General features: G+C 38.6%; 1 protein-coding gene and 1 long non-coding RNA gene across 2 annotated transcripts in view; one reads left to right on the top strand and one right to left on the bottom strand.

Annotated features, from left to right (window-relative positions):
• Positions 1-23461, top strand: part of LOC144653000 (uncharacterized) — a 41562-nt gene extending 18101 nt beyond the window's left edge. The window contains exons 2-3 of the long non-coding RNA XR_013570648.1: positions 21504-21619; positions 22448-23461. This is a non-coding gene — a long non-coding RNA (uncharacterized LOC144653000). The remainder of the gene's footprint in view (positions 1-21503; positions 21620-22447) is intronic.
• Positions 15955-17760, bottom strand: LOC144654077 (E3 SUMO-protein ligase KIAA1586-like). Its single transcript, XM_078514185.1, has 2 exons — positions 17494-17760; positions 15955-16977 (listed from the first exon to the last, which is right to left on the bottom strand). Exon 2 carries the CDS (start codon positions 16675-16677, stop codon positions 15955-15957), a length of 723 nt encoding a protein of 240 aa, XP_078370311.1. The 5' UTR covers positions 16678-16977; positions 17494-17760.
• Positions 23462-25580: the final 2119 nt, after the last annotated feature.

Raw genomic sequence — 25580 nt, 5'->3', positions numbered from 1 at the left:
GAATCTGTTGTGGATAATGACAATGAAAATCGATGATGTGAAAAATTACAAAATTTAATTCCTTTCAATTCTGTTTTGATTAAGCTTATCAATATCAACCGACTGATTGATTTATTCATTTCGATTGCAATATTGATCATGGATTTCATTGATTGCTCATGGCCTTCGGTTTTGATTAATTCACAACGTAACACGCATAAATAAATAGAAAAGAGTTAATCTACAAAATAAACGAGAGGTTACTGTACCATCAATTCCGTGAAAGTGCTTGACAAATTCCGAGAAACGTCAAAATTACAGCGCTTAAGCATTCACCATATCAAAAAGTCCGAAAATCCTTAATGGGCAAATTATGCAGAATTTCTTCTCTATTAGCGCAGCAGATTCTGTTTTAGGCACACAGCTTTCTCTGGGATTTTGTTAGTCCGTTGCTACAATAAAGATGGGCTCTTGTCCTTCCAAAAAGCGGAAGATTTACATTATCTAGCATCAGCAGCCATTTTGTATCTTTTGTCCGCAGTAGTATTGTGAAATGATGTCACAAAACTCACTCTCTACTACTCCCTAAGTTTTGATAAGTTCACAACGCGCCGGGCTAATAAATTCAAAATTTTTATTATATAGAATTTACCTGAAAATCTTCTCGCCTCTTGCTGCTCCCCGCGTAAACTTGGCTGCTCTTCTGTACTATTTCTTCTTATTATCCGTTGCCGTTCCCTCTCAGCTTTACGCTGGTCTTCTGTTTTGTTCCTTCGTATTTCCCGTTGTCTCTCTTTTTCTGCTTCACGTTGCTCTTCGGTACTGTTCCTTCGTATTTCTCGTCGTCTTTCTTTTTGTGCTTCACGTTGCTCTTCGGTACTGTTCCTTCGTCTTTCCCGTTGTCTTTCTTGCTCAACTTTACGCTGCTCTTCCGTTATGTTCCTTGCTATTTCCCTTCGCCTCTCTATCTCTGCTTCATGCTGCTCTTCGGTTCTCTTTCTTCTCTTTTCTCTTTGTCGTTTTCTCTCTTTCTCTCTCTTCTTTTGTTTCTGCTCTTCGGTCAAAGTTCTCCCAGCCATCATACAACCTAATAATTATTTGCAATTACAATATTTTAGAAGGGCAGTAAAAGAACACAATATAAGGCAAACTGAGCAACTCTAAAGAATTGAAAAAATAACACTGAGGTTTAGGCTTATATTCCTAGCTTTCCAAAAAATTGAAAAATTCAGGAGAAGAAACTTCCCAAACCGCTTTTTCAACTAAGATCAACTGTAGATTGCTGTAGCTGACCTGACAGATCGGTTGTGTAGCGCGGGGAGCCACGGAAAGCGCGCGAAAACAAAAGCCGAGACCTTTCAAGATCCCGGATGTGCGCAACACCGTATGCCGTACGTACGCGCCCGCGAGGCATGCCGCTAGCCATGATGACCATGAAAACTCGGATGCATAGGTTTCCTATTTTATTTCATGTGTTTTTTTTTCATGTTTTTTTTTTTATGGTTATGGTGCTCCGCTCTGCGGCCCTTACGGGCCACTAAGGAGCTCCGCTATAAAATTAATATGTAATTTTACCGTCAATGATTAAATGAAGAGAATAAATAACATGAATTATTCACTACTTGTCATTGGCAACTTTCAATGTTTTTTTTTCTGCTTTTTCAGGTTTACATTAAAAACTTGTTTTTCTTTCTCATGGCCACATGTCAACTGGGGGTGGTGTGGTATCGTCTGCAATTAGGATACTGTAAGTGTTGACAAGTGCCTTTGACCTGGCCAAACTCTTGTATTGTTTTCCCCTGTGTGTCCAAGTGAATTTGAACTCAGCAGCTCCACGCTCACAACAAGAACACTGCATTACTGCATCAGGACTTGCACCAATGTAAGGCCAGTCAACAGACAGAACTAGACCAGTTTCAGAACAGAGATGTTATAGTGTGTTATTTCTGTGAAATTTCCTTTTATCTCTTTCTGGCTATTGGCTGGCTCATTCATGAAACCTCTTTATTGCCTTTGTTTTCACTTCTCTGTTGTAGCCAAGAATTTGAATAGTAAGGTTATCAGTAGACTGCTATTTGCTATCTTCATCAGTTTTTGCCAGTTCAGATAGTAACCGTGATAATGCAAACACTGTAAAATGCCCATGTCGAACTACAGGTTTGCCCTTTGCTTTTCTTTGCAATAACTTTGTTTAGAACTCCAAGAAAATTCTCAGAAAAACTGTTCACACTGTTCTTCTACAGAAGGGTAAACCTGAGGAACTATTTCAGCCTGACGATTTAAGGGATGGTTCCTGACCTTTTTAGCCGAAGGGTGGTTGTATTGAAAATTAAAATTATCTAGGAAGCCAATGTTCGATTTTTGGTAAAATACACCATAATGATCAAATATGACCAAATTTTAATTTTTTACCCGTCACTTTGTCACAATGGTTACCATAGCAACCATTGACGTTTTCTTTTGTTCTCAAACAAGCTTGATTTTCTCGAAATCTAGATTGACTCTTGGTATACATTTCATATCAATATTGGCAACTAAAAATTCTGATTTATGTTTATGTTTCCGTGTAAACCTGAATAACGGCAATTTTTTCAGGTATTTGCTTCTCTTCTCTTCCCAGGTATTTGCTTCTCTTGTCCTCTCATATTGCTCTACCCACGTGTAGTTTTCTGAATAATCGTGCATGGCACAACAATGACCATCAAGCACAATTTGTTAACTCTACAACTGTCATATTCTCTGTTCATTTACACTTTCAATTACAGTTTGTTGAAAACCCATTAACAATTGGTGAAAAACCCATAAACACATTGTTCCTGATCATGAAAATGGAACTTCTCCATTTCATAGACTTCTTGAAGCCAATACATTTTCTATGTAATTCGACTTGATATCATCATTCATCATGACCCATGAATAAGCATTTTATGGCTAGAAAAATTTTAATAAACCAAAGTTAAACGACATGGGGTATGAAATTTACAGGAAGTGTCAAGAGCTACATTTCACAACCCATGGGAAAAAATTTCGTGGCCACGAAAAATTTAGAACACACCAAAGATTGATTTTACAGGACATGAAATTTCTGTATTTTTTTTTTAATTCATGACACCAGGAAATATTCTCAATGCCCCACGAGTTATCCACAAATGATGAGTCATGACAATTATGATAAGATGTAAGGAAATAAACAGGTGAGCCACCCCGAATAGAGATGTCAGATCTGCTTCTATCGTTGCACTCATACTTTCTCCTTCCCATTGTCCATCCCTTGAAAGCAATCCACAATCGTGTGTAATTCGGGTTCTTTTGGGATCCTGTGACTCATACCAAACAAGAAACGCATTCCACATGAGACGAAAGATACATCTGACTCAATCAAGAGATTTTCAAGTCGAGAATCTGTGTGAAATGTGCCTATGCATACCACTACATTAGAGAACTCGTCAGAAAATCTCCACTGAATTTCCTTTGCCTTGCTATATTGCAAGGTCGAAAGTTGTCAAGTGTCGGCTTGGCCAATCATGGCGCTTATTTTCTGTGCATGTTTTAGGACTGTGTAGATGGTAAAATAGTCAGTGGATGATCATCGACCAAGGACATCTTGGGATAGGTAACAGTGTTGAATCCGGACCAGCTTGGAAACACTTCCTTGCCCAATGCTTTTGCAATAACAGCTTCTCCAAATTTCTTGTGAGAAAGTTGTAGAACAAAGATGAATTAGCGTTACAAGTGGTGCGTATTCCATCGTTCATATTCTTGTACCACTCCATGCCAACGTAACCAACGTGACCAATAACGGCTGGACGTCTTTCTCAAACAGAACACTAATGTCACACACGGTGCTGGTTGTCTAAAATGAATAACAAAAACTCTTATAAACTAGATATATACATGGTCTGTGCATGGAAAAGGAAAACTTGAAAATTCAGTTTTGTAATAATATATAAGCACTTCTAAGTCTATGGCTGTTTTCCTTATATTTTCTCTTGTGTGCTTCTGCAAATGTAGTTTGCCTGCTAACAAAGATTTATTTAATGAAACTGGCAAGGTGACCATTTGTTTGCCTTTATTGAATTGTGGAAAAGGTCCATGAGCACTAAAGGCCACAATGTTCTCGTTTAAGGGTAGGTTATGTTGCAATATTCCTTATGTTCGTTTTGCACTCGACTGGAGAGTTTCTGTATTCTGCTGAAAAATAAAATACTTCAGGGAAATTGTGGTTCTTAGTAGAAATGACAAGTATTACAGTGGAGGAATCATGCCTTCACAATAACTGCAAACATGCATCATATTTTTTTCGTGTTTTGCTTTTCCCTTTTATCGAGGTACATCTCAAGTAATATAGTTTTAAGGAAAGTTGGTGTGATGCCTCACTCTTTACCGACTAAATTAAATGTAGATGCTGTGTATCATTGATTTATATTTTCTTTACTTTTGCCCTAGGCTATTTCTTTCTCTTGTAGGATTTGTCGTCTGTCTTAGGTTTTGACAGTCATGAAACCCATGACAGCCCGGGCACTGTTGCTTTTGGTGAACTGATTACCTCTGGGTATCTGGTATATTCGTCAATGTTTAGGAGCAGGTATTCCCCATTGGGTAGTGACCCCCAAAAGTCCATGCATTTCTGCACTGTCAGGGGCCGTCTGGGAGTTTAGTTGGCTTTGGAGGGTCACATGTAAGAGCATATATGGTGGCTTGTAAGGCCAGGCAGTTCTTGATTTTTGTGTCCACCAGTTTGTCATGGAGCGAGAATCAAATTCTGGCTGCGAGGAGGTGCTTGGGTTTAACTGCCCCTTGGTGCCCCTTAGGTGTGATGTCATCCACGTGTTGAAGGATCCAAGCGATAATTGCTAAAACGTTGATCTAAATGGGCATGCAGTATGTCTGCATATTGGCTTATTCTTTAAACACCAAAGATCAGGAAGAAACATTTATTTCCTTCAACACCTGTGTGAAACAGACAGATCAGTCATTAATTAGCACACGCAGACTCGAGCTCTGCAGTAAATGAAAATCAACTTCTTTTATTTGTATAGCAATTGTCAAAAGCAAGTTGAACTCGAGCAACTTTTCTCATTTACAATACTTAATTACCTTAGTCATGGAGAAGGTTCATTAATGACCAGAAAAATTGGCCAGCAATTCTGCTTATAATTTTGGTGACTTCTGCGGTGCAACACCATCTGTATTGAAAGAGAAAGAAATGTTCAGTAGGTTGCCCTGCTAAGGAGGCCACCAGGTTGCATAAATTGTGTGGTTGTTCACTGAATATATCAAGTGTTATCATTATTAAGAAAATCATTTTCAAAACGATATCCCAGTAGTTTGATAAACTCTGCAAAATGATATTATTACACTTCTAAGAATAATTTACTGTGAGGGCTAGCTAATAAAATTCTGTATCAGAATACTTCAGTTATCACAGCAATGGCCCTGAGAGAAATGTGTTTAAAATTTTTAGTTAAAAGAGGAGTTTTTGAAAATTTCGTATAAACCCATAATATAAGAGGTTTAGTCTTAAAGTGTAATTAAACTTATGCAAAACAAAAAAAAAGTTTTTTAATCGTATTTAAAGCACTGAAAATTGTACTTCAACAAACCATTAAGCTAAAAATCTTGTCCTGAAAAATTTAAATCAGTTGAATCAAATTGCCCACTTTCAGTTTATTTAATCCTATAAAGTTACCAAGCAACGACCCTTTGTTTATACCAAAGATAAAAACAGACAGTCCCTTTGAAAAGGGACTGTTAAGACAGTCCCTTTGTTTATTTCTATTAACAGCTGACATAACGCATATGTAAATCCAGCTCTAAGAAGTGTTCAATCTTCTTTGCATTCCAACATTTATCCTTCGTACATTCTGCTTGATTCTGCTTTTGGAAACAACATTTTTTATAGGTCAGAACGTTAGGTGCTACTGGAAGACTACAGATATTGAAAAAGCATATTTTACATGTAACTGGGAAATTACCAAGATGTGGAATAATTTGACAATTGTAAGGAGAACTTGCTGAAGGAAGTGAATCAGCCGAAGTGAATGAAGCTTAAAAAATGAGCTTGTTTAACAAACACTTCTCAGGGTCTTTTTTAAGCTCTCACATGAACTTTGTTGTATTAGTATTCTATAATTTTTGCAGATGGTGTCCTGCATTTGGATTTTCCCTGAGAAAAACTGATCTTTGCTGGCTAGAAAAAGCTTGCTGTTGCTGGTTAGGTTATAATCTGAATCGTACATAAAGTGCTCTATCTGCAGCCTGACAAAAGCTTTTGTGGGTGCAGGAATCCTTTTGAGGTGTTGTGCCAAGCTTTCTAGTCCTCGTCATCATAACCTTTTCTTCTTTTTGGCGTTGACTCAGCTTTTATCACTTTATCAGCCAGTGTCTACTTTCTTCTTTTTTGTTGACTTCCGTTTTAGTTTTCTTAAACGAATAGTCTTGTTGTTTATCTTTGTTGTAGCCATAGAAGATGAAGTATTTGTGGTACTTGCCTGACTTCCATTGTCACTGTTTGCTGCATCCCTCTCTACTTGCAGTGAGTTTGTGATTGACTCTTCAAGCTTAATGTCGATACTGCCTCACTCTTCCTCGCTTTCACTAGGAATTGCTATTCGGTCACTGTTTCAGCAGGATGATTTATGTGTTTATTCAGCCACTCCACTTCACAAAATTAATTTTCTCTTGAACGACTCCTCTTGATAGCAAACCATCCAACTGTTATTTCTGTCATGGAATCTGGAATGTCTGGAGTTATGATGGAGATCAGGTCCTCGCTTGTTTACGAAATAATTATTTCGTACATGCTCAAACAACTGGATATTTATGTTGACCTTCAGAAGGATTGCCATAGTAGTTTGCCTTTTGGCAAAATTATTATTATTATACATGTTTAAAGGTTTCACGGGTCACATCTCAAAATAGTGACCATAGGCCCCCCTTTTCAGTGAACTGTAGTACAGAAAGTACAGTCTTTACTCATTTCTTTTTTCCAGTCTTTCAAACAATTAAAAGCAATGTGTTCAGGTCGTGGTGGGTCTTCAGGTATGCAGTCAGCTGATGGAAATGATGAATTGATCAAAGAAACCCATTACCAGTCCACGAAATAGTATGAATGAAATGAAATGAAAAACTTTATGAGTGTCAAAACCACATAGCTGGGAAAGATTCCCTTATTTTTTGGGGGGCACATGATTAAAACAAACAAAAAGTGACAACAATATTAAAAACAATAAAATATCAAAATACAAAAATCTAATGTACTAATCATACTAGTCAAATAATTTAAAAATAGTTGGTCTAAAAGTGTAAAAATCAAATTGTAATCGCTAAAAAGTTGATTTCAAAAAATTGATGATATGATTCTAAATAAAATGTAAGATGAGCCGATGGAACAGCCCTTGCAGCCATGATGATTATGATGATGATTCATTTCTTATTTGGTGCAAATTAACATGTATTGGCCTTTGAATAGGTACCTCTTTGCAGTCAGTGATCACCATTACGTTGTTGCACTTTTGAAGCAGTGTGGATAGTAAAGTGACAACTGTTGTTTTGGCTGGTACAAAAATTGTCTTAGTTTAGCAGCTAGTAGTAGTACACATGTAGTCAGGTTGATAACACCTATGAAAGAGAATTGTGCAGGTGAGCTAAAACGGTTCAGCCATTTCATTTTCTGGTTAAAGAGGTCTCTTGGGTCCAGGTCTTTGTTGTTGTTTTCCTCTTTATAATTTTACTTGATTTGTTAGTGCTACCAGTTTTAAAGCACACAGTGGTTATGACCAGTGCCTGTGACTCTGGGCAACATCTTAGGGATAGCAGAAGAACGTCTGTCGTGGCTAGAATAGAAAACAATTCTTTAGTGCCATTGGAAGTTGTGTCTTGAGCATGGGGCACTTTCTTTGTACTCTTGATTGCTTTGAAGGTGGTCTAAATCTTCATATGTCCCTTGACATTCACTTCCCACTTCCCCTTGACTGGCACAACAATAAACATTTTTGTCCTCTCTGCATGCTTGACAAACATCCTTCCCAGTTAACTGCTTCGCTCTCTCTTAGTCTTAGTGTGAGAAAGGAGTCTTATCTTTGATATCTTGGCATGTGTGTTGAGTCGGTAATACTGTAATAGGCGGGGTCTTAACTAGCCTGCCTTTCAACTTGGGTAGCTCACTTAAGAGAGGATGGCAACTCATTTCTATCGAAAATCAAACAAAGTTAAACTTTTCACAGTGATTCTTTTGTTCCAGTGCTCAAGGTATTGCAGTTCTGCCATATCTCAGCGGCCATTAAATCATGGTGGGAAGCGAAATTCCTGGCAATTATTGCGATGGTTATTCATATTTCTGGCGGCAAAAAAATTGCAATGAGAGCGAAATTCCATGACAAATAGCAATATTGTCAATATTGTAAAACTCTTGGTGGGAGTATCAAAGCAGTCAGTATTGACTGCCACATATTTTATTAAATTGCATTTCAAGTGGATTACCTGTAATCCTTTTGTCTTTAAATCACTCAAATCATTTAGTTTCTTGGGGTGCGAAACCAGAAACCGGTGTTCTTGTATTCTTTGGGGCACTGTATTATTCAGTAATGAGATACATGTATGTGTATTAATTCATAAAATTCACTTCATGTATCATTTAAATGGTTCGTTCTTTCAGGTATTGAAACTGGACGCTTCTCATAGTATGCGACCTATAATTGTTAGGTCAGCGTTGGTTGAAACTCACCTTAAATCCTCCAGCCTGGATCCTCTGAGTTCATAAGATGTCCAGATACCGGCTAAATACAAGAATAAGTACATGTAACTTACTCTCAGGATCTGCACTATTGATCCTTCCCATGTAGATTCCTCTAGCCAACTTAACAGGTTTTTTGGTAGTCTTATAAATTATCAGCCAATGCCTGAATATATTAATGATATATATTAAAAAAGCAGCTGGAAATCAAGACTAAAAACAGTGGTCACATGATATTTAATTATTAAATGTTGATATTTAATATTTAAATGTTGTAGTAAGCACAAACATGAGTGGCAACTGCAGTAAAGACCTCATTACTATTACTTTGCAATACAAAGAATTATTTTATAAGCTTGAGAAACCAGTTTGTTGTTTCAAAAAGGTGAAGATGATTTCAACATAAATCAAAGAGAAAATCAAGAAAACGCCATCTTGATAGCAGAACTAGTCAAAAGGAAATTCAATAGAGTCTGCAAATTTGAAGCAGCATGCGCAACTTCATTCTATATATAACCTACAGTTGCGTGTTTATACTTTACTTTTCAGTCGCCAACTCACCCAACAGTAAATTCCTCAGAACTTGCAATTGTGTCAGTGTGTGTAGCTGCAACCAGTGGTGCTGAAGCAGTTAATGGTGATGATGAACCTATAGGCTTGGAGGCAGTCGGAAGAGGTGTTAGAAGAGTTAAAGGAGCCCTTAACTTCCTGCACTGAAGTGTTTCCAGTTTTGTACCTTGCCAGGCTTTTTGATAGAGTACTTAAACTTTCTTCACGTTCTCTTTTCTTTCTGGTTGACAGGACAAAGTACATGATGACCCTCATGTGAGACTTGATCAAAAGCACGAACGTCACGAAAATGCTTTACGTTTTTGTCCTAAATAATTGTATTTTTTTGTATTTTATATAAAGGAATTGAGAGAGGTTTCGTTTCTCTGACATGCGTTCTATTCGGTTCATTCAACATGTGCTTAGGCTGTAGCGTTACTGCGCCCATGCATGCCCACTTTTGTTGTCACATTCCTTTTCCTCTTGTGCTCATGCAATTTGCAATGCAGGCTACATGAACGCTTCGTTTAACGACAAATTTTCTCTGGATAAAACCATATCTGTCATCAACCATGGTGTGTCAAAGACACTGTACATAGGTCTAAACAGTGCACCACAGCCCAGTATGGAAATATGAGGTATTTTGTCTTATTCACTACGCAACCCATGATAAAATCATAAACAGAATCCATGAGCGTCAATTGGGCTCCATTCCTTGGTGTTTTTTAGTGGTTTAATGAAGTCATACGACTAACACCATGTATACAGAAGTGGTGTACCACACCATATTTAATTTGTGGCTGGGCTGTTTCACTTCGGACGAAGAAAGGAACGTAAATTAAAGGGCTGCAAAATGACACTGGCAACAGTTTTTCACACCCGGTGGGGAAAATAAAGAACAGCGTGCAACCGGCAGAACCGCAGGAATTCGTCAGCCGTGTTTGTACATAAACATTGATGGCATACTGGTTTAGTTTAAAAACGTTTTAAATGAAAAAGGTTATGTTAATGAGAGAAATCTTATGCCAATTTATGATAAGATATTGTATCTGGATTTATTATAGCGCAGGAAACACTTCACAGTTGCTACTTGCCTTATTCTTTGGCCTGGTATGTTTTATTGTGTCTCTGCACTTCTGATTTATTTTGCCCAGCAACTGTTTCCTCATTTCCACCTGGTTTTCTTTCTTTATTAGGAAATGTCTGAATATGTGGCCTTAAGAACAGTAATTAAAATAACGTGAGTGGGTAAAGTATACAATTAACACATATCTAATGACTTGATATATAAGATATCATTAGAAGCCAAACTAGGAGATGTTTTGTGTGACGATTATTAAACATCACTACAAATGACTAAGCAACTTCATACTTCAATATCCCCCTCCCCATAAGAAACCAATAACCCCCACCCCCATTTAATGTTAGCTATCAAGGCTTTGATTGCTGAATAAAGTTTCCATCCGCTCTGCAGAGTAGCATAATGGCATTTAATTGAGTGGCATTGCCACACTCATCAGGGCTTTTCAACATTAAAACGATTCAAAGGTTAACCGGTGTTTGCAGGATTTCATTGTTTTTGCATCTTAGGACTTGAGCATCGTGCATGCTATTCCTGGATATCGAGCAGAAACACCCATGAATCATTTTCTTCCATCGACAACTGCTTGAACAACTATATCATGTTGCTGGTAGCGGCTGAAGTAATTGACTGCACTTACTGTAGGAGGTTGAATGCATATATGGTGCCGTCGATTGCACCAATAGAATTAAGAAGGTTAAATATCTATTAAATGTTTCTTCTTGTTTATTATCTTCCAAAATATGAAATGACCACGTTAGCTTATTGTCAATTGTGACTCCAAGAAGTCTTGATTGAGTCACCCACTCTATATTTTGGTCTCCAATTGTTGTCTCCATCCACAATCACCTGTGATGACATAAAGTGGCAACGTTTATCTCCACGGTAAAATTCTGCTTGAAGCGGCCCGGAAGGATGGCGAATCTGTAGGATGGTCCCATTAATGATACTCATGGTGCTTGGGAAGAAAGGAAAATGTTTAGGAATTGGCGACACTATTGCATCGAGTGCCATTTTATGTAGTGTCAAAAATTCACAAATAGAATCGGAACAACATGGTAGATCTCTTCTGCCACGTACTTTCAGAAATTTCGAATATATGCGTGAGGACGTGAAACTTTAAGTATTGCTGAAGCCAAACAATAACAAGCAGCACTCGGTTGTGCATATAAATGTCAGCAAACTCTGCTGGTTGTCGTAATTGTTCTTAACCTGACCTCATTTAGACCATGTTCCAGGTCCTGTAAGGTTGTTAAAAGGAGTTAATAAAAAAAATTGTAATATAATATTATGTATAACAGAATGGTACATTCCAATTTTTTGTTTCTCGGTGTATACAAGGCAGTTAATTCACACTCAGTACTGAAAAAATAACTCTTTCCACGTTGTCATCATCCGATACCGACAATCATTTTCCTGTAAGACAAAACGGCAGTTCATACATATGCTTCTGCTAATAATTCCACAATGACAACTTGATGTACGCAATATTTGGGTACTTCGACATTAAATTGGAAATGGAACAGTAAAGATTCTAAGCAAATCTGGTTTATCTTGGCTGTTTGCGAACATTTCAATAATGCAAACGCGCTGCAATTACCATGAACTGCCTTAGAGTCAGCCACAATGGCGAATTCATTTACTGCTTCATTTCTTCTTTCAGCATTCCTGGGTACAAGAGGCGGCAGAACATCTCTAGCCTATTTCTTCCAGAAGAAATCCACCATTTTTTTGGCTGAAATTAAATCGATGGCAGGGTTTCTCTGTGTGATAAAATGGGCCTTGGAGGAACTGCGCTGGTTGGTCTTCCTAAAAAGATATCCTTTAAGCATAGGTATGCACTATCATCAGGATCATCTGGTATCCTGCCAATGGGTTGCTGTTTACAAGGTTGGCAACTTTAAGAAGACAGGTGTAGAGCTCAAATGGGGTGAGCACAGTATCTCCAGTGGCTTTCTTGAGTGCTTTCTTTACAGTCTGTACCGTAGCCTCTGAACATTTATTCTGGAATGGTGAATTGCCACTTTACCTCCATTGGCGCAGAATTCTTTAAGCTGGTTGTTGTCCCATCCTTCTATCATCAGGTGCTATTCATGCTCTGTTCCTACCATTTTTGAGCCAGACAGAAATTAGAACCTTGGGGTAACCACGATATGAAAAGAGCCTTCTTTATACTTGAAGAAATTCCATAGTGGTGAGATCTGCGGCAAGTTCGCAGTGAACTTCTCTTGTGTTGAGGCACGTGAATATTGCACCATAATGTTTCTTAAAATACAAGTCGAAAAGAGTGCTTTTGGGAAGGAATCTGCTCTTTTTATGAGGCTCACGTTGTTTGCGAAGGCTTTCTTATCTTCCAAAATATGAAGTGACCATGTTAGCTTATTATCAGTAGTGACTCCAAGAAGTCCTGAATGAGTAACCCACTCTATATTCTGGTCTCCAGTTTTGGTCTCCATCCACAATCACCTGTGATGACATAAAGTGGCAACGTTTATCTCCACGGTAACATTCTGCTTGAAGCGGCCCGGAAGGATGGCGAATCTGTAGGATGGTCCCATTAATGATACCCATGGTGTTGGGAAAGAAAGGAAAGATGTTCAGGAATTGGCGACAATTTTGCATCGAGTGCCATTTTATGTGGTGTCAAAAATTCACAATCAGAACCGGAACAACATGGTAGATCTCCTTTGCCACTGTATGTTCAGAAATTCCGAATATATGCGTGGGGACGTGCAACTTTGAGTATTGCTGAAGCCAAGCAATAACAAGCAGCACTCGGTTGTGCACATCAATGTCAGCAAACACTGCTGGTTTTTTTGGGGGCCCTTTTTTTTTGGGAAAAAATGCTGGGGTATTTTTGGGGCCCTTTTTTTTTTTTATTTTTTTTTTTTTTCCCTTTCCCTCTTTTAATAAAGTTGATTGATTGATTGATTGGTTGTCGCAATTGTCCTTAACCTGACCTCATTTAGACCATGTTCCAGGTCCTGTAAGGTTGTTAAAAGGAGCGAATAAAAAAATGTAAAAAATTATGATATTATAACAAAATGGGACATTCCAATTTTTATTTCTCAGTGTATACAAGGCAGTAAATTAATACTCAGTACTGGAAAAATAACTCATTCTTTAAGAGACCCACGTTGTCATCATCCTGTGAGACACGACGGCAGTTCGTACACATGCTTCTGCTAATTATTCCACAATGACAACTTGATGTACAAAATATTTGTGTGCTTCGACATGGGCAGGCATTTCTTTCCCTTTCTCCACAACAAAACCCACTGCACGGTAAGGTAGGGATGTCATTTCTTCCTGCCTCATTTGCAACTGCCTTGATATTGGTTTGTTTTAACTCACTTTCTTCCACAATGGTAGAACATAAACTTTTCATTTCCTTTATGGAAGTATTCATAAATGTTACACTTTGTGACCTTTCACATATCGCTAATTCAAATCAAAACAAGAAACGGAAAAAAATAACAGAGTCTGCACAGTACGAACTGGAAATCATCTTCAACCTTGTCGACGAGTTTAAATTCCATTATTTGTTAACCGTTATTGTTTGTCCAATGTTTGTCAGCAACTCTTTTTCTTTGACGTTTAAAATTACTGAATCAATTGGTGTGGATGCTGTTGTAGTTTCCAGTTGTCTTTCCATTTTTTTTTTACATCGAGATTCTTAAAATGGCACAGTTTTCCCCTGTTCAGCATTGCAGTGGTATCATGTAAAAAATGAATTATTGCATCTTCCAAAACGCAATCTTCTTTGACCATTCTTTTTTATCCGTTTATTTTGAGAAGTTCTTTTGGCTCCAACGAATTACAGTGCAGGCATTACTGCCACTTTTTTCCACCTATGGATGACTGGCAAGTGTAGGAGGGCAGTAGCCTCTCAGTTACATCAAAGATGTTGTCTACTTAACAGGGCTGTCATTAACTTTTCATGTTTGTAACCCTGATTTGGTGAGGGGGGTAGGTGCGGAGGGTTAGGTTTTAGGCAACAAAACGTTTCTCAAAACGCATTAATTTCAATGCAATTTTTATACCACTCCAACTTAAATTACTACAAGTGTTCTCTCTATATATGCATTGACAAGACCTGTTCTGGCTAGTTTTCAAGAGTCATTCTTGATTCTTGTATGCTTTTATCATGACAAAACATCTGAAGGTGACCAACAAAACATTTATGATTTGACTTGGGCAATGGGATATTTATCTTTTAACTCTCTTTTCTTCAATTCAGTCCTACGAAAAATTTACGTCCTTGAATATCTTGTGAAACAGGTTACTGTCACAGAAATGAAACTGTTTTACAATGTGTTTCTGCTCTATAATTGCTTTCAACAGAAACAGTGTATGTTGAACAAAATAACTTAGGCTTAGATTCAACATTGAAATAGTTCAACAGTAAGTCCTAAAAAAACTCATCATCTTCAAAGCCCTCGTCATCATCATCAACATCACCAGGGGCATCTGGAAGGTCACAAGCTTTATGGAAAGCCTCCTCTTCTTCTTCAGCACTGACAGTAATTTGAATCTCTTCTGTCGGCCCTTCTGCATCTGTTTGGACTACAGCATCAACGACAACATAACGCTCTTGAGATTCTCTTTGGGGTTGAACTGTTCCTTGGCAGTCTCCTCCTGTTCTTGGCAGTGGTCCAATCCTTTACTGATCTCTCAATCAGGTCTTTTGCATCCTCCGTTCCAGCAGCTGGCCCATTGATGGAAACTTGCATCAGTGACTGAAGGCGGCATGTCATTTTTAAGGTTGAACGAAACCTTGTTTTTACACGTTTCACACAACTTGCACCTCTCCCGGGCCAGGCATTGGACACAGGCGTTGAGAACATTATGTCCGCCACATTTCTGAGCTGCGGGTAAATGTGCGAGAGACTGCAAATGCGCTGCAGACACCATTCAGTTGCTGTTACTTTACATGGAGACTCAGATGGATTGCATTCTAGTGGAAGATCTTGTTTCCATGTGATTATGTCATACTTCAATTTGGCAAACTTGGTTTTCATTTCCTCTTGAATGGACTACTTGTGATCAGCAGGAAACTCGTGAAGTGATCGGCTATTGTTTGCACCTGGGATTTTCCATACAGCTTAAAGTCAGGGTGATCCTTGTTTGGGACTTTCAGTGGGTCGAATATGGACCAAGCAGAAACCACAGACAGACTTTCCTGAAATCTGTTTTCAATGTTGGTCTTCAAGGCATCCACATAATTGCACAACAGATTTTCCAACACTTGATAGTGATACTGCGTAGCATTCATGTCCAGCAAACCCAGCCTTCCATTTTCTTGGAGATCTTGTTTTAGCTTGCTGATAGAGGACTTTGTTTCAACTGACCCATCAAGCTGCCCCATGATGTATTAAATTGTTGGCGCGATGCTTGAAAAATCTACAGCTCCCTTTTGAAAGATCTTACTCATGGTTGAGAGATGTGGTAATACCATCCTTCAAACTGTTTAAGGTATGAAGTAGAACGGGATAATCTGAATATACTGCCTTAACTGATGCATCAAATGAAAGCGATCTGGTGGTACATGCCTTTTTCAGACGCCTTGTAACTTGACGGCGAGCTTTATCAGTTGACAATGTAAGCTCTTTCATTTCAGCTTGCGTTTTGGTGAATTTTGAAACATATACGACAACTGGGACAACCATTTCAGGACACTACTTATGTAAGACACGCTTGTCAAGGTGTCAGTACAAGCTAGTGCCAATCTGTGGCAAATACAATGAAAGTTAATGAGTTGAGGGTTCAACTCTTTCAACCTCGTGGCAACACCTGACCTGGAGCAAGTCATATCAGATGCTCCATCTGACACAAAAGATGCCAACTTTTTGGAATCTAAACTGAACTTATCCATCGTTTCTATGATGCAGTTGGTGATGGTGCTAGGATCTGCAGATGGCGAATCCTCCAGAAGGTTGTTAATTGACAAGAACCCAGTCTCAACTACTCCACCCGATTTGTTGTAAAACTGTGCAAAAGATATCATTTGTAAAGCAACAGAGATATCTGTTACGTCATCAACTAAAAGACCAAAGTGAGCTGCTTGTTTGAGCTTGCAGAGAAAGGTATCCTGAACAGTTTTTCCAAGTGTGAGGAATATTTCTCTCAATGCATCTTGGGATCGGTATAGGAAATACTTCAAATCATTCATTCCAACCTGTTCAAGAATCTGAAGAAGTGATTTTATTTTGTTGTTTGATAATTCCTCTTTCATTAGCCAATACACAGCTGTAAACACCTTGACAAGCACATCTTCTGCAACTCTTCCACGCTCATCTAGTGTTTTTTGGAAGCAGGACACCCTCTGCAGCATCTCTGCAGATACAGCGTTTTTGTGCTGTGTAGTTTGGAGGTGGTCTGCCAGAGCTTCAAGGCGAAATCGTTTGCAAGGTTCCTTGTTAAAATTTTCGGATTTGTTTTGGGGGTTGAATGTATCATGCTTTCTACACGGTAAACAATAAAGGCCTTTACCTTCTACATACACAGGCCACCAAATCTCAGTAGTAAGACAGAATGATAATGACGTTTTGAACAACCAGCTGTGCTGGAATTGGTAACTTTGCTTTGAAAGCTGTTGTGCCTCATTCTTGCTCACACTGCAGCAATCAGCTTCCTTGCAGAAATCGCGTTGATGGTGCTTGGATGAAAACAGGCTTTTTTCACATTTAATGGCATTGTCAGAAAACGCACTTACGCCATGGCTACTTCCTTGTTCACAGGCTTGCTTATCAAATGTGTTTGACGCATCCTGACTTGGACTCTGAGGTTGACATTGACCTTCACAAGACCGCTTTGCTGTCGACTTCTAAGATTCTTTAACTTCATTTCTAGTAATTTTGGAATTACAAATCATTATTTGTTAAATGTCTCACTAAAAGAAGAACCCTTGTACTTTTTATCATTTTCATTTATATACTTTTTTGAGTCGTTGAGTTTTTTGGTCGCTAGTTTTCCCTGTCTCTATGATTTTATTAAAATGAAAACATACATACATTTTTTTCAAAATCACACTCAGTGATCTACAGTCAACTCTCTCTTAACGGACATCTCTATAAGACGGACACCTGGTGACGGTCCCTGCCGTTGTTCAGTCATTTTATTGTAACCAAACTCCCTATAAGACGGACACCTCTCTAAGACGGACAACGGACACTTTGAAATCGGACACTATTAAAATGTAATTAAAACAAACAAACAAACAAAGGTAAAACAATCAGGTCTCTAAAAAATTAAAATCAAGCTCCTCTTCAGGCAACATTTGAAGTCCTTTAGTGTTGGTTTCAACTTAAGAGTAGAGTCCAATGAGTTCTAGAGTTTAACTGTCCTGAAATAGAAAGTTCTTTGTCCTGTGGCAGTTTAATACATAGAGGATATTACACGGCGGCGCGAAGATATGAATTTTATTTTCGAGTGGTAAAGCAATATTTTACAAATGAGCGCAGCGAATGAGTAAAATATTGCTTTTACCTCGAGAAAATAAAATTCATATCTTCAAGCCACCGTGTAATTTTCTTTTTATTATATAGACAAAAATCATGCATGAAGTAAAAATTAAAGTTCATTTTTATTAATCAAAAGCTTAAACACGAGCGACGGCTAAATATAACAATTGAGCAAATTGCCAAACTGAAAGACAATTTTCGCGAACTGAAGCTTTCAGAAGATGTATAACGTAAATGTAAAAACAGTCTGTTTATTAGCTTTCATCAATGTCACTGACAATAAATAATTCGCCGTTTTGAAATCAGTTTCTGCTCAAACTCACCGCTTTACTACTGATTTCTGATCGCGAAGTCTTGCAGTTCGACGGCTGGAATTTCTTGATTTTCCCGGCTCTCTTCGTCTGACTTTCCACAAGCAAGAAGCTCTTTAAATAATTTCAAGTCATAAGAAGTTTTCTTCTTCGTGTAAGCATTTCCCTGCTCCTCAGTAAGGCATTTATTTTGGCTTCAGTGAACTTCACGAATCGATCTTGATAGCTCGCCATTTCCAACCGGCTTTGGCTGCTTTGCACAAACAACCGTGTAAAGGCGGGAAATGACGTCATCGATATCCTCACTAGTGAGGATATGGAAAATACGCCACTACAGTCCCGGATGCAGTTTCGTATGAATTTTACGGGTGGTCTATTTTCCAGTAAAACACTCGCGGCTATATAATAAAAAGGAATATTTAGTATTTGGGAGTTCCTCGTTGTACGCTTGCTGATGGTAACTCTTTGAATATATTTAGAAATTGGTGCGCACTCAGTCATGCATTTAAAGGCCATTATTGCGTGGCGATAATACAACTGCTGTCTTACAGGAAGCCATTTTAAAACCTTGAGGATTGGGGAGATGTGTTCATATTTCCTTGAATTGCTGACGATACGTGCTGCGAAATTTTGTACGGCTTGAATCCTGCTCAGGTTGTGCTCTGATGTGTTGCACCAAACATTACAACAATAATATAGCTTGCTTAAGACTAAGGCATTAATTAAAATAGTTAAGGTGGTTTTGTCAAAAGCATGTTTAACCCGGTTAATCTGGCCCAGGCGCGCCATGCAGCTGGACACTGTTGAAGTTATGTGATCATTATATGTCAAGCAGGGATCTAGAATGACTCCCAGGTCCTTAGCACAGGCAGCTGGTGTAATTTCCTTTCCTAATAAAGTTAGACGAAAATCCTCTACTTTGCTGACCATCGCTCTGCTGCCAAAAATAATTAACATTGTTTTACAAGGGTTTATAAGAAGTTGATTTCTAAAGGTCCAGTTACTTATTCTGCATATTTTATTTCATCTTATTCTACTTATTCTGCATATTTTTATCATGTTTTATTAGTGAAAACACTTCCAAACTTCGCAAAGTTAGTCCGCGCCCTAAGGATACGTGTATACCAAGCTTACTAACCACAAACAATGATGCTTTAACGGATTACGTCTTTGCTTACGTATATGGACACTAAAGAGGTCGTTTTCTACTTACAGTTTTACAGTCTGTAGAAGCTCTCAATTTTTGCTTTAAAAAGCAAATACGGTCCTTTTATTATTTTAGTCTTGTTATAGCAAAGGTTTGTTGCACTGTGCAAAGGTTTAGCTTTATTTTATCAGAATTACTGGTGTCATGTTACCTCGACTCTCTGTAGAGCTAACACCTCTCTAAGACGGACAGCTGCGGCCGGTCCCGAAGGTGTCCGTTGACTGTATCTCAATACAGTTCAAATATAAAACATAAAACAAACATTTGGCATTTTTATTTATCTAACAGAAATACGTGCGGTGCTATCAATTTTGGGATTCGGAATGATAACATACACCAAGACACCAAATTAAACGGCCGGCGTGACTGGTGACTAATGGCGTGACAGAAAAGAGAAGTTGAAAAAGACTGCAAATGAATGAAACTAACTCGTGACCACGAGCGGAAAAGATGGCGTCGAAAACGTTTCGGGAACGTCAAACTGGTTCAGTTTTTCTTAAAGAAAAACATTGCCTTGAGAAATTAACATGTCAAAACTTTCAGCAGTGATATGGAATACAAAAGGACGAGACAATTTTTTTTCAGGCAAAGCAATAACTGGAACGCATACAAAGCATGTACGATCATGTACAGTTCAACTACCACTCGGGATCTTGCAAATTCATTCACGTATCATCCCGGGTGGTCGCTTCGAAGGCTAAGAGAAACGCTGATCGAAACTAAACCCAAACTGTTTCTTGTTCAGTAAATTATAACCTTACCTTGAAGCAGAGTCAGGACAGAAGAAGGATTCCAGTTTCTTTGGTTATCGACCTCTGCTTTCCGTTTTCTGGATGCCATTTCCATACAGAGCCAAACACTCCGACAACAAAAGAATGTGAATGAAACAAACACGTCGCAAAATCGCGCGCTTTCGAAAGCAGCTGACATCGTTCAATATTACGCGCTTTCATTCAGAGCCTCGCACCAATTGTAATATCGCTCTCTTTAAAAGATCAATAAGAGTTTGTATTGATAAACTAAAGGGTTTTTTAATTCACAATTTTGTTGTTTGATGTAGTTTCCACTTTCCATTGTTTTGGTTTGGTTTCAAAGTAGCCGGGGCTCAAATACGTAGTAGCCGGGGGAATTCCCCGGCCCCCGGCCCTTAGTGACAGCCTTAACTAGTGACAGTTATGCATGCGAATAGCAGCCTGAGAATCTGGTTTCGATAGTGGAACTGATTGGTTGTTGCGAGTACGTGTACTCTGACTACTCCCAGGCTGGTTTGCTTTGTGCCATTAACATAGACAACTTGCACAACTGACTGTCCAGATGCAATTTTCGCAGAAACTACATTTTACCCGTGCATTATTGTCATCCCTCTTGTCTCCACGAACAGGATGGGGACATTTTCTGCAGTGAGGAGGTGCCTTGTTGGGTGAAGGTGCGCTTTTGCTATGAATTTGACTTTGCCCAGGGTTGGAAGAAGAGAGTGGCTGGGCAGCTGGATTAAGATTGGCGAGTTCATTGTTTAGCTGTCTGATGACTCTGTCAAACTCCTCCCTATCCGTGTCTCTTCACGCCTGAAATTTCAGGAAAAGAATCTTCTATTGCCACTGTTGATGTTTCATCACTGTGAACACTTTGGGCATCAGGAACATGCCTGATTGATGCAGAAAAAGCCATTCAAGATCCTGCATCATCCAGGCATGTACATGTACCTGATGTGCAAAGTGTTCACGCCTGAAATTTCAGTAGAAGAATCTTTTGTTGCCCCTGTCGTTGTTTCATCATTGTGAACACTTTAGGCATCAGGAACATGCCTGATTGATGCAGAAAAAGCCATTCAAGATCCTGTATCAAACAGGCATGTGCCTGATGTTCAAAGCGTTTACGCCCGAGATTTCAGTAGAAGAATCTTCTGTTGCCCCTGTTGATTTTTTCATCACTGTAAACACTTTGGGCATCAGGTACATTCCCGATTGATACAGTAAAAGCCATTCAAGATCCTGCATCAACCAGTCATGTACCTAATTCCCAAAGTGTTCACGCCTGAGATTTCAGTAGAAGAATCTTGTTGCCCCTGTAAATGTTTCACCACTGTAAACACTTTGGACATCAGGTACATGCCTGGCTGATGCAGGATCATGAATGGCTTTTTTTGCAATCGCACCAAGTTTTTTACTTTTTGTTTTAGAAAACCTTTATGCAGTCGACATGAAGTTGATTCATTGCAGCATACATCGTGGAAGGAGTGAATACCAATATGCAAGAGTGGCCAATTCTTATCCTGGCTGTAAATGTTAGAATGAGGTTAATCGCATCGTTTTTTAGTCTGGTTTGATTTCATTGTGATATCCTAGAGGTAAAACATTAATTTTTATACTAATATTGGAGGACATCGTTGGCAGAGTGATATGCGTTGGAGCACCTGTGTCGCATCTGTTTTTTGAAGAGAGTCTGCCCTGGACTCTGACAGAGTTTTGTAAACATAGAGGACAGTACTTCAGCGCAACTTCCCTTAGAAAAGCGAGGCTGGTTATGTGAGAATGAAAACTGTTTAGGTGTAGTGAAAAATGATCTGAAGTGGGCCTGTTTATCCTTTGACTGGAAAATAGACTTTGCCTTCTTCCTAAGTTCATCAGCAGAGTCAGAATCTTTTGTCTGTAAACGGAATATGCTATGGGTGTTTTCCACAGGGTTATCCATCAAAAATTGTAATGTACTTCTTGAGGAGGTTATGCAGTTGTGGAGCATGTTTTCCCCTGTAAGAAAACATGTTGATCTAAACAAGTGGTGCTTTGTTAAAGTGCCGGTGTTGCAGGTAGGAGAACATGATCCCAATTCTGATCTCTGAAGTTCTCAGAAAAATTGTTCAGTTTAAAAGAAATGCTATATATCGACAACACCAAAGGTATATTGCTGTCTAACAGATTGGAAAGGATCCATGCTTTACATCTTTGAACGTAGGGACTTTGTCATTACATTACGCCGTATAAGCGTCTAACCACCACACACCATCTCCAGAATCAGACTAACTCTCCAGACTAACTCTCTTTGCTCCTTGGGATAATGGTCTCATAAACTCTTTTTTAAAAAAAATGATGATATAAATTAACTAAATGTTCTCTGCTGTTGAAGGAGATATAGAGTGGCCTAGTAGTTGGCACTTAAGACAGAATGGATGGCTGTAATGTGTTCTGTGGCATGCTGTCGTTCAAGAGATTGCCAACACCACCAGACGTCGATGGAAATGAATTTGAGGAGTGATCAAGTGGAAAGACATCTTGATAAATGCGAAGAAAAAACCACATGAAGTTTATGAGTTAGGATCACGTTTCTTAAAACAATACAATACAATCTAATTAGCGTGGTCAGCACGCCTAGCTGAAAAGGTAGTTTACAGTTGCGCCACGAAATGAAAATACAAAATAGCAAAATATAAACTTCTTAAAAGTGTATAAATTAAGTAAAGCTATAATAAAGAATGACTTCGTGTTACAATATTTTGTGTAACTAAGAATAAAATATAAAAGTTATAAAAATATTATTAAAAGCAGTGAAATAGTAAAACTTGTGTTTAAAAAACAGATTGTTGGATACTTTTACGAATGTGCAACACAACATTCCGTTTTTATGTCTCATTTTAAATGATAAAAATAGTAATATTACAGTGCTATGCACCGTACCGTTGCTACTCGAGAAAGGTTTTGAAATTTCGACAACTTTTGCTGGCTTCTTATTGATCCGGCCAAACAGAATATGGGAGCTGAGAAGAAAAAATAAAAGACCAATGCTGGCATTACCTTATTATTGGAAATAAACGCTTCATGAAATTAACACGAATTTCAAAAATTGGCGTTAATTTAAGTCGCGATAATTTTTGTTAACGTTAATTTCCGTACCGTTAATTAAGTGGAGCGTTAATTTCCGCGACCTTAATTTCAATTAATTTGACCGCAATTTCTCGATACAGTCCAGACGTTTTAATCTTGTAGGAAAGCACAGGGTGAAAATCTACCGGTATCACTGAAACTGTGAAGAACGCTGGAAGCGGTCAGATTCCTTCGCTTAACCCACACGTTTCGGTTATTTTAAGTATCACGAACATTGTTCCGTCTCGGATTATACGCGCCTAGTGTTGAAATAAACTTGTTCCTGTTGTCTCAAGAAGTGTTTTTCTTTGTGTACGTCGCGTTCATTTCCTTCATATTTAAATGTTACCCGCTCTTTCGCGTTAAATTCCTTTATTGGGAAGTAGTTTTCATTTCGATTCGCGTTAATTTAGGTCGCCTTAACTTCAAATACCTTAATTAACACAAACGTTAATTCCTATAATAAGGTAATCCTCAGTTCATAGTTAATATAGGGAAATGGTTAGGAAGCCCGGCAAACATCAAAGGAGCAAACAAAGAGGCTAAGATTTATGTTGGAAGGTCCACGACCCTGCACATCTTTTGTTTTGCGCTCATACACTATGCATGAATTACGTAATCGCAATGTTGTTATTGGTTAGTTACATGTACACACGTAACCACCTATTGTATTTTGTCAGGTTTTGTGCAGGGTCAACCCCCAAAATAGCGAACAAAAACATGCAACAAAGAACTTTGTCGGGATTCCTAACCATTTCCCTCTATTAACTATGCTCAGTTCAAAACCGCTTTTCCATCGAAGCTCGAAAGGAAAAATAAAAGTTCGAGGAATGATAATCGAGAGCTGTTATTTGAAAAAGAAAAACAAAAGATGGAAGGAGTGTTGAAACTCTGGCAATCTATTAATTGTCCAGAACAGCACCACACGTAAAATAAAAAAAGAGCAAACCAGAGTGAAGACAAGTAAATAATAAAGATGGTAAATGTTAAGCTCGGTGATAAATAATGAAGAAATTGTTCAACATGACACGATCGAGGGACAAAGAAAAAATCTGAGTCCCCGACGGGAATCGAACCCATGGTCTTCCAGATACACGCTCGTGTCATGTTGAACAATTTCTTCGTTATTTATCACCGAGCTTAAAATTTACCATCTTTATTATGTACTACAAACTTGATGATTTCGACATTGCTGATCCTAGCAGTATGCAGGACGCGTGTCACATATCAACCTAGTAAATGGCCCAGCTCTCAACGAGTCTCTCGTAGCTCAGTTGGTTAGAGCGCCCAACCGGTATCTGGGAGGCCATGGGTTCGATTCCCGTCGTGGTCTCAGTTTTTTTCTTTGTCCCACGCTCGTGTCATGTTCAACAATTTCTTCATTTCAGAGTGAAGACATTTTCCTGGACGAAACAAATAGGTATTCGTCAAACAATCACAGAGCATTTCCTCGGCAAAACGGCCATGATGGAAATCGCAGTTATCCATAACAAAGGTGTCCCCTCTTCCTAAGAATACACTTCCATCAGGGTTTTGTATTAATAGAGCATTTTCAAAGTATAACAACACAACACCACCTTTGAAGGCCATTTAAAATGTTGTAATGACCCAGACACAGGGGCTGACTGGAGTAAATTGACCGTAAAAGTGGCATTGGATACATACACGTTCTGTTGCCTTGTGTTAGTATTTTCTATCTGGTACGTCTCAAAACTGTAACTAGTCTTCCACGACTAAAGGTCCATTAAAATCTCAGCAAGATGCGACAGGGTTTTGTGAAAGAGACTGTTCGCTTGATGCTTTTTAGCAACATAGCAAATACCTGCTAAATCTGTGCATGTTTCCTAACGAGTACACATCCAATCAACCCAGAGAAATTTGTCAGGAACCGTTTATAACTGGCTCTGGGCTACCCTTTCCTGCTGGTGCTGTTAGCTTGATGAATTATGGGGAAAGAAATTATTGGTAAACACTTGTCAATCATTGTAGTTAGTTGTGTTGAATTGTCAACTTCGGGTCTCACCAGGAACATCGAGAAAAGACTACACGACATCACTGACCTTTGATTGAAACATCGACAGAATATCCCCTTAAAAATGCGGAAGATTGAGAGCTCTTTTCTTGTCGGAGAACTGATTTTTCAACTCTCATAAAACTTTTCCCACATTCTCCTTACGGTTTGTCTAGTGAGATTAGATGTCCTTCTAACATCAGAGACAAAAAGAAATACAGTTTCCATCATTTTGCACAATTGCGTCTATCATGCCTTATCTCATGTCCTCAGATAGGACTTCTCCGGGCAAGAAAGTTCAGCCTGCACTGAACGTACATACATCGCCAGTGTAACTTAAGTGGCGACGCGAGCCACAAAAATAAAGTCACGTGATCAGTATCTTTGA

Source organism: Oculina patagonica, chromosome 5 (genome assembly GCF_052425735.1).
Source record: "Oculina patagonica isolate OP01 chromosome 5, crgOcupat, whole genome shotgun sequence".
Classification (NCBI taxonomy): domain Eukaryota; kingdom Metazoa; phylum Cnidaria; class Anthozoa; order Scleractinia; family Oculinidae; genus Oculina; species Oculina patagonica.
Note: the sequence above shows the minus strand (reverse complement) of the source record. Positions and strands in the feature narration are given on the sequence as shown.